Source organism: Salmo salar, chromosome ssa05 (genome assembly GCF_905237065.1).
Source record: "Salmo salar chromosome ssa05, Ssal_v3.1, whole genome shotgun sequence".
In the NCBI taxonomy this organism is placed as follows: domain Eukaryota; kingdom Metazoa; phylum Chordata; class Actinopteri; order Salmoniformes; family Salmonidae; genus Salmo; species Salmo salar.
In genome coordinates this window covers 87252817-87269493 of record NC_059446.1, presented here as the reverse complement: position 1 = coordinate 87269493, position 16677 = coordinate 87252817, and the positions used below count along the sequence as shown (strand labels likewise).

The window sequence follows — 16677 nt, the reverse complement described above, 5'->3', positions numbered from 1 at the left end:
ACATAGTAGAGGACAGTCTGACTAGATGAAGACCAGGCATAATAGAGGACAGTCTGACTAGATGAAGACCAGACATAGTAGAGGAGGACAGTCTGACTAGATGAAGACCAGACATAGTAGAGGAGGACAGTCTGACTAGATGAAGACCAGACATAGTAGAGGAGGACAGTCTGACTAGATGAAGACCAGACATAGTAGAGGAGGACAGTCTGACTAGATGAAGACCAGACATAGTAGAGGACAGTCTGACTAGATGAAGACCAGACATAGTAGAGGAGGACAGTCTGACTAGATGAGGACCAGACATAGTAGAGGAGGACAGTCTGACTAGATGAGGACCAGACATAGTAGAGGACAGTCTGACTAGATGAAGACCAGACATAGTAGAGGACAGTCTGACTAGATGAAGACCAGACATAGTAGAGGAGAGTCTGACTAGTTGAAGACCAGACATAGTAGAGGACAGTCTGACTAGATGAAGACCAGACATAGTAGAGGACAGTCTGACTAGATGAAGACCAGACATAGTAGAGGAGGACAGTCTGACTAGATGAGGACCAGACATAGTAGAGGACAGTCTGACTAGATGAAGACCAGACATAGTAGAGGAGGACAGTCTGACTAGATGAAGACCAGACATAGTAGAGGTGGACAGTGTCGTGTCTTTGGCTATGCCGGATTAAGTGATATGACATGCTAACTTATAAAATGATTTCTCTGTAATTAATATTACCTGATTAAGCTAATCATGTAAATGTAATTAACTAGAAAGTCGGGGCACCACGGAAGAACGTTTATAGAGCTGTTATCTTCCGAATAAACTCTTAAAATACTTAGTAATATTTTACCTCGATAGCAGTCAATATTAACCCTTGTCTTATTTTCAGTCTCATAATGAAAGTTGTAAATTCTTGGCTATCTTCACGAACCCTGGCTAACAAGTTGAATCAGCAATACAAAATTGGGTTTAATTATTTATTTACTAAATACCTAACTAATCACACAGAATTACAAATACACAGAATACAATGATGTCATACAGAAAACGTCCCGGTAGACGGAACAGATATGACGGCTGGTTACACAAAGGAAAGGGGGTTGGGCTTGAATGAAAGAGCGGGAAGATTTAGGAACACAGAAACAGCAGCTATGCTATCGTAAATACATTATCTTATGCATTCTAAATTACCGCCCATTTGGAAAAGGAAAATGCAATAAATATTTACTCTGAGCTGCGCTCGGTAGATTGGTCGTAGATGCTGGCCGGGTTGGCCAACAGATCTCCCTGTTTTCGGAAGAATGTCAATGGTGGTCCATTGGATACGTGGTGGTATCTTCGTCTGGTTGTTAGACTGGATCCGTCGTCCGTCCTTTCCTAACCCACGTTAGCAGCGGCGCTGCTAACTCAACGGCTAGGAAGTAGCACTTCTGTAGTGAATAAGCTCAAAGTTCATACCAGTTCATACCAGAGCTCACGCCGAGGTTGGCTTAGTTCTGTACTTGACATGTGTGTCCTTCTAACGTAGAGGCTGCAGACCTCCCGTACTGGAACCAACCTGGTTATCTTTTCGTCAAAGGAGTATATAGTGGAGAGGGGGGAGGGAGGTGTTTCATCGTTTATAACCCTTGTCTCTTCACAGGGTTGGGCCACTGATCGAGCAGGGCACTTTCCTTATGAAAACCCAAATCTCTCATTCGGAAGCTAAAATTACATTTCATCTCCTAACAAACATTTTCAATATAAACATTTCAATTGCATAACAATTCCATGTGACTCTGATAACTAGAGGGTGGATACTTTCCCAGGTACAGTTTATGTCGTCCTGTCATCAGTCATAAGGTCTCAGATGACAACCGAACTGACATACATACTCATTACGTTCCCAAGCATATTTCCAACTGGTTTTATTAACAAAATATGTGGTACCTTTCCCCATTTGTTTGATGTTCCCAGACTCTCTATATTTAACAGGACAGCAGTCCTTCAGTAGGGTCAGTAAGAGAGGGGAAGGGAGAAAGGTATTTATGGGGGGGGGTCATAAACCTTACCCACAGGCCAAAGTCATGAAAACAGTCTGACTAGATGAAGACCAGACATAGTAAAGGACAGTCTGACTAGATGAGGACCAGACATAGTAGAGGAGGACAGTCTGACTAGATGAAGACCAGACATAGTAGAGGAGGACAGTCTGACTAGATGAAGACCAGACATAGTAGAGGAGGACAGTCTGACTAGATGAAGACCAGACATAGTAGAGGAGGACAGTCTGACTAGATGAAGACCAGACATAGTAGAGGAGGACAGTCTGACTAGATGAGGACCAGACATAGTAGAGGACAGTCTGACTAGATGAAGACCAGACATAGTAGAGGAGGACAGTCTGACTAGATGAAGACCAGACATAGTAGAGGAGGACAGTCTGACTAGATGAAGACCAGACATAGTAGAGGAGGACAGTCTGACTAGATGAAGACCAGACATAGTAGAGGAGGACAGTCTGACTAGATGAAGACCAGACATAGTAGAGGAGGACAGTCTGACTAGATGAGGACCAGACATAGTAGAAGACAGTCTGACTAGATGAAGACCAGGCATAGTAGAGGACAGTCTGACTAGATGAAGTCCAGACATAGTAGAGGACAGTCTGACTAGATGAAGACCAGACATAGTAGAGGAGGACAGTCTGACTAGATGAAGACCAGACATAGTAGAGGAGGACAGTCTGACTAGATGAAGACCAGACATAGTAGAGGAGCAGTCTGACTAGATGAGGACCAGACATAGTAGAGGAGGACAGTCTGACTAGATGAAGACCAGGCATAGTAGAGGACAGTCTGACTAGATGAAGACCAGACATAGTAGAGGAGGACAGTCTGACTAGATGAAGACCAGACATAGTAGAGGACAGTCTGACTAGATGAGGACCAGACATAGTAGAGGAGGACAGTCTGACTAGATGAAGACCAGACATAGTAGAGGAGGACAGTCTGACTAGATGAAGACCAGACATAGTAGAGGAGGACAGTCTGACTAGATGAAGACCAGACATAGTAGAGGACAGTCTGACTAGATGAGGACCAGACATAGTAGAGGAGGACAGTCTGACTAGATGAAGACCAGACATAGTAGAGGAGGACAGTCTGACTAGATGAGGACCAGACATAGTAGAGGAGGACAGTCTGACTAGATGAAGACCAGACATAGTAGAGGAGGACAGTCTGACTAGATGAGGACCAGACATAGTAGAGGAGGACAGTCTGACTAGATGAAGACCATACATAGTAGAGGACAGTCTGACTAGATGAAGACCAGACATAGTAGAGGAGGACAGTCTGACTAGATGAAGACCAGACATAGTAGAGGAGGACAGTCTGACTAGATGAAGACCAGACATAGTAGAGGAGGACAGTCTGACTAGATGAAGACCAGACATAGTAGAGGACAGTCTGACTAGATGAAGACCAGACATAGTAGAGGAGGACAGTCTGACTAGATGAAGACCAGACATAGTAGAGGAGGACAGTCTGACTAGATGAAGACCAGACATAGTAGAGGAGGACAGTCTGACTAGATGAAGACCAGACATAGTAGAGGAGGACAGTCTGACTAGATGAAGACCAGACATAGTAGAGGAGGACAGTCTGACTAGATGAGGACCAGACATAGTAGAGGACAGTCTGACTAGATGAAGACCAGACATAGTAGAGGACAGTCTGACTAGATGAAGACCAGACATAGTAGAGGACAGTCTGACTAGATGAAGACCAGACATAGTAGAGGAGGACAGTCTGACTAGATGAAGACCAGACATAGTAGAGGAGGACAGTCTGACTAGATGAAGACCAGACATAGTAGAGGAGGACAGTCTGACTAGATGAGGACCAGACATAGTAGAGGACAGTCTGACTAGATGAAGACCAGGCATAGTAGAGGAGCAGTCTGACTAGATGAAGACCAGACATAGTAGAGGACAGTCTGACTAGATGAAGACCAGACATAGTAGAGGAGGACAGTCTGACTAGATGAAGACCAGACATAGTAGAGGAGGACAGTCTGACTAGATGAAGACCAGACATAGTAGAGGACAGTCTGACTAGATGAAGACCAGACATAGTAGAGGAGGACAGTCTGACTAGATGAAGACCAGGCATAGTAGAGGACAGTCTGACTAGATGAAGACCAGACATAGTAGAGGACAGTCTGACTAGATGAAGACCAGGCATAGTAGAGGACAGTCTGACTCGATGAAGACCAGATATAGTAGAGGAGGACAGTCTGACTAGATGAGGACCAGACATAGTAGAGGACAGTCTGACTAGATGAAGACCAGACATAGTAGATGAGGACAGTCTGACTAGATGAAGACCAGACATAGTAGAGGAGGACAGTCTGACTAGATGAAGACCAGACATAGTAGAGGAGGACAGTCTGACTAGATGAAGACCAGACATAGTAGAGGACAGTCTGACTAGATGAGGACCAGACATAGTAGAGGAGGACAGTCTGACTAGATGAAGACCAGACATAGTCGAGGACAGTCTGACTAGATGAAGACCAGACATAGTAGAGGAGGACAGTCTGACTAGATGAGGACCAGACATAGTAGAGGAGGACAGTCTGACTAGATGAGGACCAGACATAGTAGAGGACAGTCTGACTAGATGAAGACCAGTCATAGTAGAGGAGGACAGTCTGACTAGATGAAGACCAGTCATAGTAGAGGAGGACAGTCTGACTAGATGAAGACCAGACATAGTAGAGGACAGTCTGACTAGATGAGGACCAGACATAGTAGAGGACAGTCTGACTAGATGAAGACCAGACATAGTAGAGGAGGACAGTCTGACTAGATGAAGACCAGACATAGTAGAGGAGGACAGTATGACTAGATGAGGACCAGACATAGTAGAGGAAGACAGTCTGACTAGATGAAGACCAGACATAGTAGAGGACAGTCTGACTAGATGAAGACCAGACATAGTAGAGGAGGACAGTCTGACTAGATGAAGACCAGACATAGTAGAGGACAGTCTGACTAGATGAAGACCAGACATAGTAGAGGAGGACAGTCTGACTAGATGAGGACCAGACATAGTAGAGGAGGACAGTCTGACTAGATGAGGACCAGACATAGTAGAGGACAGTCTGACTAGATGAAGACCAGACATAGTAGAGGACAGTCTGACTAGATGAAGACCAGACATAGTAGAGGAGAGTCTGACTAGTTGAAGACCAGACATAGTAGAGGACAGTCTGACTAGATGAAGACCAGACATAGTAGAGGAGGACAGTCTGACTAGATGAGGACCAGACATAGTAGAGGACAGTCTGACTAGATGAAGACCAGACATAGTAGAGGAGGACAGTCTGACTAGATGAAGACCAGACATAGTAGAGGAGGACAGTCTGACTAGATGAGGACCAGACATAGTAGAGGACAGTCTGACTAGATGAAGACCAGACATAGTAGAGGACAGTCTGACTAGATGAGGACCAGACATAGTAGAGGAGGACAGTCTGACTAGATGAAGACCAGACATAGTAGAGGAGGACAGTCTGACTAGATGAGGACCAGACATAGTAGAGGAGGACAGTCTGACTAGATGAAGACCAGACATAGTAGAGGACAGTCTGACTAGATGAGGACCAGACATAGTAGAGGAGGACAGTCTGACTAGATGAAGACCAGACATAGTAGAGGAGGACAGTCTGACTAGATGAGGACCAGACATAGTAGAGGAGGACAGTCTGACTAGATGAAGACCAGACATAGTAGAGGAGGACAGTCTGACTAGATGAGGACCAGACATAGTAGAGGAGGACAGTCTGACTAGATGAAGACCATACATAGTAGAGGACAGTCTGACTAGATGAAGACCAGACATAGTAGAGGAGGACAGTCTGACTAGATGAAGACCAGACATAGTAGAGGAGGACAGTCTGACTAGATGAAGACCAGACATAGTAGAGGAGGACAGTCTGACTAGATGAAGACCAGACATAGTAGAGGACAGTCTGACTAGATGAAGACCAGACATAGTAGAGGAGGACAGTCTGACTAGATGAAGACCAGACATAGTAGAGGAGGACAGTCTGACTAGATGAAGACCAGACATAGTAGAGGAGGACAGTCTGACTAGATGAAGACCAGACATAGTAGAGGAGGACACTCTGACTAGATGAAGACCAGACATAGTAGAGGAGGACAGTCTGACTAGATGAGGACCAGACATAGTAGAGGACAGTCTGACTAGATGAAGACCAGACATAGTAGAGGACAGTCTGACTAGATGAAGACCAGACATAGTAGAGGACAGTCTGACTAGATGAAGACCAGACATAGTAGAGGAGGACAGTCTGACTAGATGAAGACCAGACATAGTAGAGGAGGACAGTCTGACTAGATGAAGACCAGACATAGTAGAGGAGGACAGTCTGACTAGATGAAGACCAGACATAGTAGAGGACAGTCTGACTAGATGAAGACCAGACATAGTAGAGGACAGTCTGACTAGATGAAATCCAGACATAGTAGAGGACAGTCTGACTAGATGAAGACCAGACATAGTAGAGGAGGACAGTCTGACTAGATGAAGACCAGACATAGTAGAGGAGGACAGTCTGACTAGATGAAGACCAGACATAGTAGAGGACAGTCTGACTAGATGAAGACCAGACATAGTAGAGGAGGACAGTCTGACTAGATGAAGACCAGGCATAGTAGAGGACAGTCTGACTAGATGAAGACCAGACATAGTAGAGGACAGTCTGACTAGATGAAGACCAGGCATAGTAGAGGACAGTCTGACTCGATGAAGACCAGACATAGTAGAGGAGGACAGTCTGACTAGATGAGGACCAGACATAGTAGAGGACAGTCTGACTAGATGAAGACCAGACATAGTAGAGGAGGACAGTCTGACTAGATGAAGACCAGACATAGTAGAGGAGGACAGTCTGACTAGATGAAGACCAGACATAGTAGAGGAGGACAGTCTGACTAGATGAAGACCAGACATAGTAGAGGACAGTCTGACTAGATGAGGACCAGACATAGTAGAGGAGGACAGTCTGACTAGATGAAGACCAGACATAGTAGAGGACAGTCTGACTAGATGAAGACCAGACATAGTAGAGGAGGACAGTCTGACTAGATGAAGACCAGACATAGTAGAGGAGGACAGTCTGACTAGATGAGGACCAGACATAGTAGAGGACAGTCTGACTAGATGAAGACCAGACATAGTAGAGGAGGACAGTCTGACTAGATGAAGACCAGTCATAGTAGAGGAGGACAGTCTGACTAGATGAAGACCAGACATAGTAGAGGACAGTCTGACTAGATGAGGACCAGACATAGTAGAGGACAGTCTGACTAGATGAAGACCAGACATAGTAGAGGAGGACAGTCTGACTAGATGAAGACCAGACATAGTAGAGGAGGACAGTATGACTAGATGAGGACCAGACATAGTAGAGGAAGACAGTCTGACTAGATGAAGACCAGGCATAATAGAGGACAGTCTGACTAGATGAAGACCAGACATAGTAGAGGAGGACAGTCTGACTAGATGAAGACCAGACATAGTAGAGGAGGACAGTCTGACTAGATGAAGACCAGACATAGTAGAGGAGGACAGTCTGACTAGATGAAGACCAGACATAGTAGAGGAGGACAGTCTGACTAGATGAAGACCAGACATAGTAGAGGACAGTCTGACTAGATGAAGACCAGACATAGTAGAGGAGGACAGTCTGACTAGATGAGGACCAGACATAGTAGAGGAGGACAGTCTGACTAGATGAGGACCAGACATAGTAGAGGACAGTCTGACTAGATGAAGACCAGACATAGTAGAGGACAGTCTGACTAGATGAAGACCAGACATAGTAGAGGAGAGTCTGACTAGTTGAAGACCAGACATAGTAGAGGACAGTCTGACTAGATGAGGACCAGACATAGTAGAGGACAGTCTGACTAGATGAAGACCAGACATAGTAGAGGAGGACAGTCTGACTAGATGAGGACCAGACATAGTAGAGGACAGTCTGACTAGATGAAGACCAGACATAGTAGAGGAGGACAGTCTGACTAGATGAAGACCAGACATAGTAGAGGTGGACAGTGTCGTGTCTTTGGCTATGCCGGATTAAGTGATATGACATGCTAACTTATAAAATGATTTCTCTGTAATTAATATTACCTGATTAAGCTAATCATGTAAATGTAATTAACTAGAAAGTCGGGGCACCACGGAAGAACGTTTATAGAGCTGTTATCTTCCGAATAAACTCTTAAAATACTTAGTAATATTTTACCTCGATAGCAGTCAATATTAACCCTTGTCTTATTTTCAGTCTCATAATGAAAGTTGTAAATTCTTGGCTATCTTCACGAACCCTGGCTAACAAGTTGAATCAGCAATACAAAATTGGGTTTAATTATTTATTTACTAAATACCTAACTAATCACACAGAATTACAAATACACAGAATACAATGATGTCATACAGAAAACGTCCCGGTAGACGGAACAGATATGACGGCTGGTTACACAAAGGAAAGGGGGTTGGGCTTGAATGAAAGAGCGGGAAGATTTAGGAACACAGAAACAGCAGCTATGCTATCGTAAATACATTATCTTATGCATTCTAAATTACCGCCCATTTGGAAAAGGAAAATGCAATAAATATTTACTCTGAGCTGCGCTTCGGTAGATTGGTCGTAGATGCTGGCCGGGTTGGCCAACAGATCTCCCTGTTTTCGGAAGAATGTCAATGGTGGTCCATTGGATACGTGGTGGTATCTTCGTCTGGTTGTTAGACTGGATCCGTCGTCCGTCCTTTCCTAACCCACGTTAGTAGCGGCCGCTGCTAACTCAACGGCTAGGAAGTAGCACTTCTGTAGTGAATAAGCTCAAAGTTCATACCAGTTCATACCAGAGCTCACGCCGAGGTTGGCTTAGTTCTGTACTTGACATGTGTGTCCTTCTAACGTAGAGGCTGCAGACCTCCCGTACTGGAACCAACCTGGTTATCTTTTTGTCAAAGGAGTATATAGTGGAGAGGGGGAGGGAGGTGTTTCATCGTTTATAACCCTTGTCTCTTCACAGGGTTGGGCCACTGATCGAGCAGGGCACTTTCCTTATGAAAACCCAAATCTCTCATTCGGAAGCTAAAATTACATTTCATCTCCTAACAAACATTTTCAATATAAACATTTCAATTGCATAACAATTCCATGTGACTCTGATAACTAGAGGGTGGATACTTTCCCAGGTACAGTTTATGTCGTCCTGTCATCAGTCATAAGGTCTCAGATGACAACCGAACTGACATACATACTCATTACGTTCCCAAGCATATTTCCAACTGGTTTTATTAACAAAATATGTGGTACCTTTCCCCATTTGTTTGATGTTCCCAGACTCTCTATATTTAACAGGACAGCAGTCCTTCAGTAGGGTCAGTAAGAGAGGGGAAGGGAGAAAGGTATTTATGGGGGGGGGTCATAAACCTTACCCACAGGCCAAAGTCATGAAAACAGTCTGACTAGATGAAGACCAGACATAGTAAGAGGACAGTCTGACTAGATGAAGACCAGACATAGTAGAGGAGGACAGTCTGACTAGATGAAGACCAGACATAGTAGAGGAGGACAGTCTGACTAGATGAAGACCAGACATAGTAGAGGAGGACAGTCTGACTAGATGAAGACCAGACATAGTAGAGGAGGACAGTCTGACTAGATGAAGACCAGACATAGTAGAGGAGGACAGTCTGACTAGATGAGGACCAGACATAGTAGAGGACAGTCTGACTAGATGAAGACCAGACATAGTAGAGGACAGTCTGACTAGATGAAGACCAGACATAGTAAAGGAGGACAGTCTGACTAGATGAAGACCAGACATAGTAGAGGAGGACAGTCTGACTAGATGAAGACCAGACATAGTAGAGGAGGACAGTCTGACTAGATGAAGACCAGACATAGTAGAGGAGGACAGTCTGACTAGATGAGGACCAGACATAGTAGAAGACAGTCTGACTAGATTAAGACCAGGCATAGTAGAGGACAGTCTGACTAGATGAAATCCAGACATAGTAGAGGACAGTCTGACTAGATGAAGACCAGACATAGTAGAGGAGGACAGTCTGACTAGATGAAGACCAGACATAGTAGAGGAGGACAGTCTGACTAGATGAAGACCAGACATAGTAGAGGACAGTCTGACTAGATGAAGACCAGACATAGTAGAGGAGGACAGTCTGACTAGATGAAGACCAGGCATAGTAGAGGACAGTCTGACTAGATGAAGACCAGACATAGTAGAGGAGGACAGTCTGACTAGATGAAGACCAGACATAGTAGAGGACAGTCTGACTAGATGAGGACCAGACATAGTAGAGGAGGACAGTCTGACTAGATGAAGACCAGACATAGTAGAGGAGGACAGTCTGACTAGATGAGGACCAGACATAGTAGAGGAGGACAGTCTGACTAGATGAAGACCAGACATAGTAGAGGACAGTCTGACTAGATGAGGACCAGACATAGTAGAGGAGGACAGTCTGACTAGATGAAGACCAGACATAGTAGAGGAGGACAGTCTGACTAGATGAGGACCAGACATAGTAGAGGAGGACAGTCTGACTAGATGAAGACCAGACATAGTAGAGGAGGACAGTCTGACTAGATGAAGACCAGACATAGTAGAGGAGGACAGTCTGACTAGATGAAGACCAGACATAGTAGAGGACAGTCTGACTAGATGAAGACCAGACATAGTAGAGGAGGACAGTCTGACTAGATGAAGACCAGACATAGTAGAGGAGGACAGTCTGACTAGATGAAGACCAGACATAGTAGAGGAGGACAGTCTGACTAGATGAAGACCAGACATAGTAGAGGAGGACAGTCTGACTAGATGAAGACCAGACATAGTAGAGGACAGTCTGACTAGATGAGGACCAGACATAGTAGAGGAGGACAGTCTGACTAGATGAAGACCAGACATAGTAGAGGACAGTCTGACTAGATGAGGACCAGACATAGTAGAGGAGGACAGTCTGACTAGATGAAGACCAGACATAGTAGAGGACAGTCTGACTAGATGAGGACCAGACATAGTAGAGGAGGACAGTCTGACTAGATGAGGACCAGACATAGTAGAGGACAGTCTGACTAGATGAAGACCAGACATAGTAGAGGAGGACAGTCTGACTAGATGAGGACCAGACATAGTAGAGGACAGTCTGACTAGATGAAGACCAGACATAGTAGAGGACAGTCTGACTAGATGAAGACCAGACATAGTAGAGGAGGACAGTCTGACTAGATGAGGACCAGACATAGTAGAGGAGGACAGTCTGACTAGATGAGGACCAGACATAGTAGAGGAGGACAGTCTGACTAGATGAGGACCAGACATAGTAGAGGAGGACAGTCTGACTAGATGAGGACCAGACATAGTAGAGGACAGTCTGACTAGATGAGGACCAGACATAGTAGAGGACAGTCTGACTAGATGAAGACCAGACATAGTAGAGGAGGACAGTCTGACTAGATGAAGACCAGACATAGTAGAGGAGGACAGTCTGACTAGATGAAGACCAGACATAGTAGAGGACAGTCTGACTAGATGAGGACCAGACATAGTAGAGGACAGTCTGACTAGATGAAGACCAGACATAGTAGAGGAGGACAGTCTGACTAGATGAAGACCAGACATAGTAGAGGAGGACAGTCTGACTAGATGAAGACCAGACATAGTAGAGGACAGTCTGACTAGATGAGGACCAGACATAGTAGAGGACAGTCTGACTAGATGAAGACCAGACATAGTAGAGGAGGACAGTCTGACTAGATGAAGACCAGACATAGTAGAGGAGGACAGTCTGACTAGATGAAGACCAGACATAGTAGAGGAGGACAGTCTGACTAGATGAGGACCAGACATAGTAGAGGAGGACAGTCTGACTAGATGAGGACCAGACATAGTAGAGGAGGACAGTCTGACTAGATGAAGACCAGACATAGTAGAGGAGGACAGTCTGACTAGATGAAGACCAGACATAGTAGAGGACAGTCTGACTAGATGAAGAACAGTGTACTGGGTATCAGAGAGGAACTAGGAGAATGTGAGAAGTTACATGAGGACATGGTGACTTTCTTTTAAGGTCAAGGTCATATGTACTTTGTGTGTCGTCTGTCCTCAGGTCTCCCAGGAGAGAAGGGGGAGAGGGGGAGTCAAGGTGTGGGGACACAGGGCCCCAGAGGTCCACCAGGGCCACCAGGTAAGGACCATCAGCCCCTTACATTCTCTCATCACGCCTTTCTTCTCCCATCACACTCCTCCCTCCCTCACCTTACATCCTCTCATCACTTCTCTCTTCTCCTCCCATCACACTCCTCCCTCTCATCCTTCCATTTTACAGAATCACAATCACCTTTATTCGCCAAATACATTTGCATATACAGGAAGTTGACTTGGTGAAGTGGTGCTGCCACAACAAACAAAATGCACCCATTTTGATTTAAACAAAACTTTCCATTGTTTTACTAATCCACAAACAGTATTTATAGACAGTTTATACTAATCCACATGCAGTATGTAGAGAAAGAGTTTATACTAATCCACATGCAGTATGTAGAGACAGAGTTTATACTAATCCACATGCAGTATGTAGAGGCAGAGTTTATACTAATCCACATGCAGTATGTAGAGACAGAGTTTATACTAATCCACATGCAGTATGTAGAGGCAGAGTTTATACTTATCCACATGCAGTATGTAGAGACAGTTTATACTAATCCACATGCAGTATGTAGAGGCAGAGTTTATACTTATCCACATGCAGTATGTAGAGACAGTTTATACTAATCCACATGCAGTATGTAGAGACAGAGTTTATACTAATCCACATGCAGTATGTAGAGACAGAGTTTATACTAATCCACATGCAGTATGTAGAGACAGTTTATACTAATCCACATGCAGTATGTAGAGACAGAGTTTATACTAATCCACATGCAGTATGTAGAGGCAGAGTTTATACTAATCCACATGCAGTATGTAGAGAAAGAGTTTATACTAATCCACATGCAGTATGTAGAGATAGTTTATACTAATCCACATGCAGTATGTAGAGACAGAGTTTATACTAATCCACATGTAGTATGTAGAGAAAGAGTTTATACTAATCCACATGCAGTATGTAGAGATAGTTTATACTAATCCACATGCAGTATGTAAAGATAGTTTATACTCATCCACATGCAGTATGTAGAGACAGTTTATACTAATCCACATGCAGTATGTAGAGATAGTTTATACTAATCCACATGCAGTATGTAGAGACAGTTTATACTAATCCACATGCAGTATGTAGAGGCAGAGTTTATACTAGTCCACATGCAGTATGTAGAGACAGTTATTACTAATCCACATACAGTGTATACTGTAGAAGCAGAGTTTATACTAATCCACATGCAGTATGTAGTGACAGTTTATACTAATCCACATGCAGTATGTAGAGGCAGAGTTTATACTAATCCACATGCAGTATGTAGAGACAGTTTATACTAATCCAAATGCAGTATGTAGAGACAGAGTTTATACTAATACACATGCAGTATATAGAGACAGTTTATACTCATCCACATGCAGTATGTAGAGATAGTTTATACTAATCCACATGCAGTATGTAGAAGCAGAGTTTATACTAATCCACATGCAGTATGTAGAGGCAGAGTTTATACTAATCCACATGCAGTATGTAGAGGCAGAATTTATACTAATCCACATGCAGTATGTAGAAGCAGAGTTTATACTAATCCACATGCAGTATGTAGAGATAGTTTATACTAATCCACATGGAGTATGTAGAGACGGAGTTTATACTAATCCACATGCAGTATGTAGAGACAGTTTATACTAATCCACATGCAGTATGTAGAGACAGTTTATACTAATCCACATGCAGTATGTAGAGACAGAGTTTATACTAATCCACATGCAGTATGTAGAGACAGAGTTTATACTAATCCACATGCAGTATGTAGAGACAGAGTTTATACTAATCCACATGCAGTATGTAGTGACAGTTTATACTAATCCACATGCAGTATGTAGAGACAGAGTTTATACTAATCCACATGCAGTATGTAGAGACAGTTTATACTAATCCACATGCAGTATGTAGAAACAGAGTTTATACTAATCCACATGCAGTATGTAGAGACAGAGTTTATACTAATCCACATGCAGTATGTAGAGACAGAGTTTATACTTATCCACATGCAGTATGTAAAGATAGTTTATACTCATCCACATGCAGTATGTAGAGAAAGAGTTTATACTAATCCACATGCAGTATGTAGAGATAGTTTATACTAATCCACATGCAGTATGTAGAGACAGTTTATACTAATCCACATGCAGTATGTAGAGACAGTTTATACTAATCCACATGCAGTATGTAGAGATAGTTTATACTAATCCACATGCAGTATGTAGAGATAGTTTATACTAATCCACATGCAGTATGTAGAGACAGTTTATACTAATCCACATGCAGTATGTAGAGGCAGAGTTTATACTAATCGACATGCAGTATGTAGAGACAGTTTATACTAATCCACATGGAGTATGTACAGTGTGTACACTTACTTCTCTTTGTCATCCTCCCTTCACCCCCTCACCTTCCATCTTACTTCTCCTTGTCATCCTCCCTTCACCCCCCTCACCTTCCATCTTACTTCTCCTTGTCATCCTCCCTTCACCCCCCTCACCTTCCATCTTACTTCTCCTTGTCATCCTCCCTTCACCCCCCTCACCTTAAATCTTACCTCTCCTTGTCATCCTCCCTTCACCCCCCTCTCACCTTCCATCTTACTTCTCCTTGTCATCCTCCCTTCACCCCCCTCACCTTCCATCTTACTTCTCCTTGTCATCCTCCCTTCACCCCCCTCACCTTCCATCTTACCTCTCCTTGTCATCCTCCCTTCACCCCCCCTCACCTTCCATCTACTTCTCCTTGTCATCCTCCCTTCACCCCCCTCACCTTCCATCTTACCTCTCCTTGTCATCCTCCCTTCACCCCCCTCACCTTCCATCTTACCTCTCCTTGTCATCCTCCCTTCACCCCCCCTCACCTTCCATCTTACCTCTCCTTGTCATCCTCCCTTCACCCCCCTCACCTTCCATCTTACCTCTCCTTGTCATCCTCCCTTCACCCCCTCACCTTCCATCTTACTTCTCCTTGTCATCCTCCCTTCACCCCCCTCACCTTCCATCTTACTTCTCCTTGTCATCCTCCCTTCACCCCCCCACTCGTCTTCCCTCCACAATCCTCCCTCAAGCATTTAGAAATGCCAGATAATACATGCGTAGATATGCACCCCATTCACTGCCACCTTATAGAGACAATCCAACACAATAATGAGAGGTGTTTCTAGGACAGTATGGGTTTCATGGGACACTAACGGCTGACACACTTTAATAAAAACATGTCAATCAAAGGCCACACTATTTTGTTGATTGAGAACTGTTGGGTATTCAGACTACACTGTGACTGCAGTGAAATTCCTCTTACTAGGGGTTTTCTGGAAAGAAAACAACAGTTGAAACTTTTAATAACAACAGAAAAATCCTCATGTGTTTTGGATTTAAAGTTGATCTGTCTTGGATTGCTGTCTATAATGTCAAACAGATGTTTGGACAATATTTTTGGGAGAAACAAACCCTTTGTATTGATTCTTCTTTGTACACTACAATTTATTTAAGCAGAAAATCAATACAGGACAATGCATCTGATTGTTGTTTAATCGATACTCAACTCTGACAAAGTTCTCTGAATTATATTAATGACAAAACAACATTTGTGAAAGTTCACGATGAAACATCAGGAGACTGTGGGTCCTGGCAGAGGCTTTACTACTTTCATGGAAATCAGGGATGATATTTTTAGAACCAAAAGCATCTCTCACTGAGCACCACAATGCCTCAGATTGTTGCCATGTCAGCAAACATAGGTATGTGTGTTCATGGCTGGAACTGGGGCTGGGACTGGGCTGCTGTAGTCAAACTAGACTGGAACTGGACTGCTGTAGTCAAACTGGACTGCTGTAGTCAAACTGGACTGGGACTGGACTGCTGTAGTCAAACTGGACTGGAACTGGACTGCTGTAGTCAAACTGGACTGCTGTAGTCAAACTGGGCTGGGACTGGGCTGCTGTAGTCAAACTAGACTGGAACTGGACTGCTGTAGTCAAACTGGACTGCTGTAGTCAAACTAGACTGGAACTGAACTGCTGTAGTCAAACTGGACTGGAACTGGACTGCTGTAGTCAAACTGGACTGCTGTAGTCAAACTGGACTGGACTGCTGTAGTCAAACTGGGCTGACTGCTGTAGTCAAACTAGGCTGGGACTGGACTGCTGTAGTCAAACTAGACTGGAACTGGACTGCTGTAGTCAAACTGGGCTGGGACTGGACTGCTGTAGTCAAACTGGGCTGCTGTAGTCAAACTAGACTGGGACTGGACTGCTGTAGTCAAACTGGACTGAGACTGGGCTGCTGTAGTCAAACTGGGCTGGGACTGGACTGCTGTAGTCAAACTGGACTGAGACTGGACTGCTGTAGTCAAACTGGACTGCTGTAGTCAAACTGGGCT

General features: G+C 44.0%; 1 protein-coding gene across 1 annotated transcript in view; it reads left to right on the top strand.

Moving 5' to 3' along the window:
• LOC106597401 (collagen alpha-1(XIV) chain) overlaps window positions 1-16677 on the top strand; it is a 260539-nt gene that overhangs the window by 237295 nt on the left and 6567 nt on the right. The window contains 1 exon segment of the mRNA XM_045719294.1: window positions 12220-12297. Within this exon segment, the coding sequence (XP_045575250.1) occupies window positions 12220-12297 (78 nt within the window).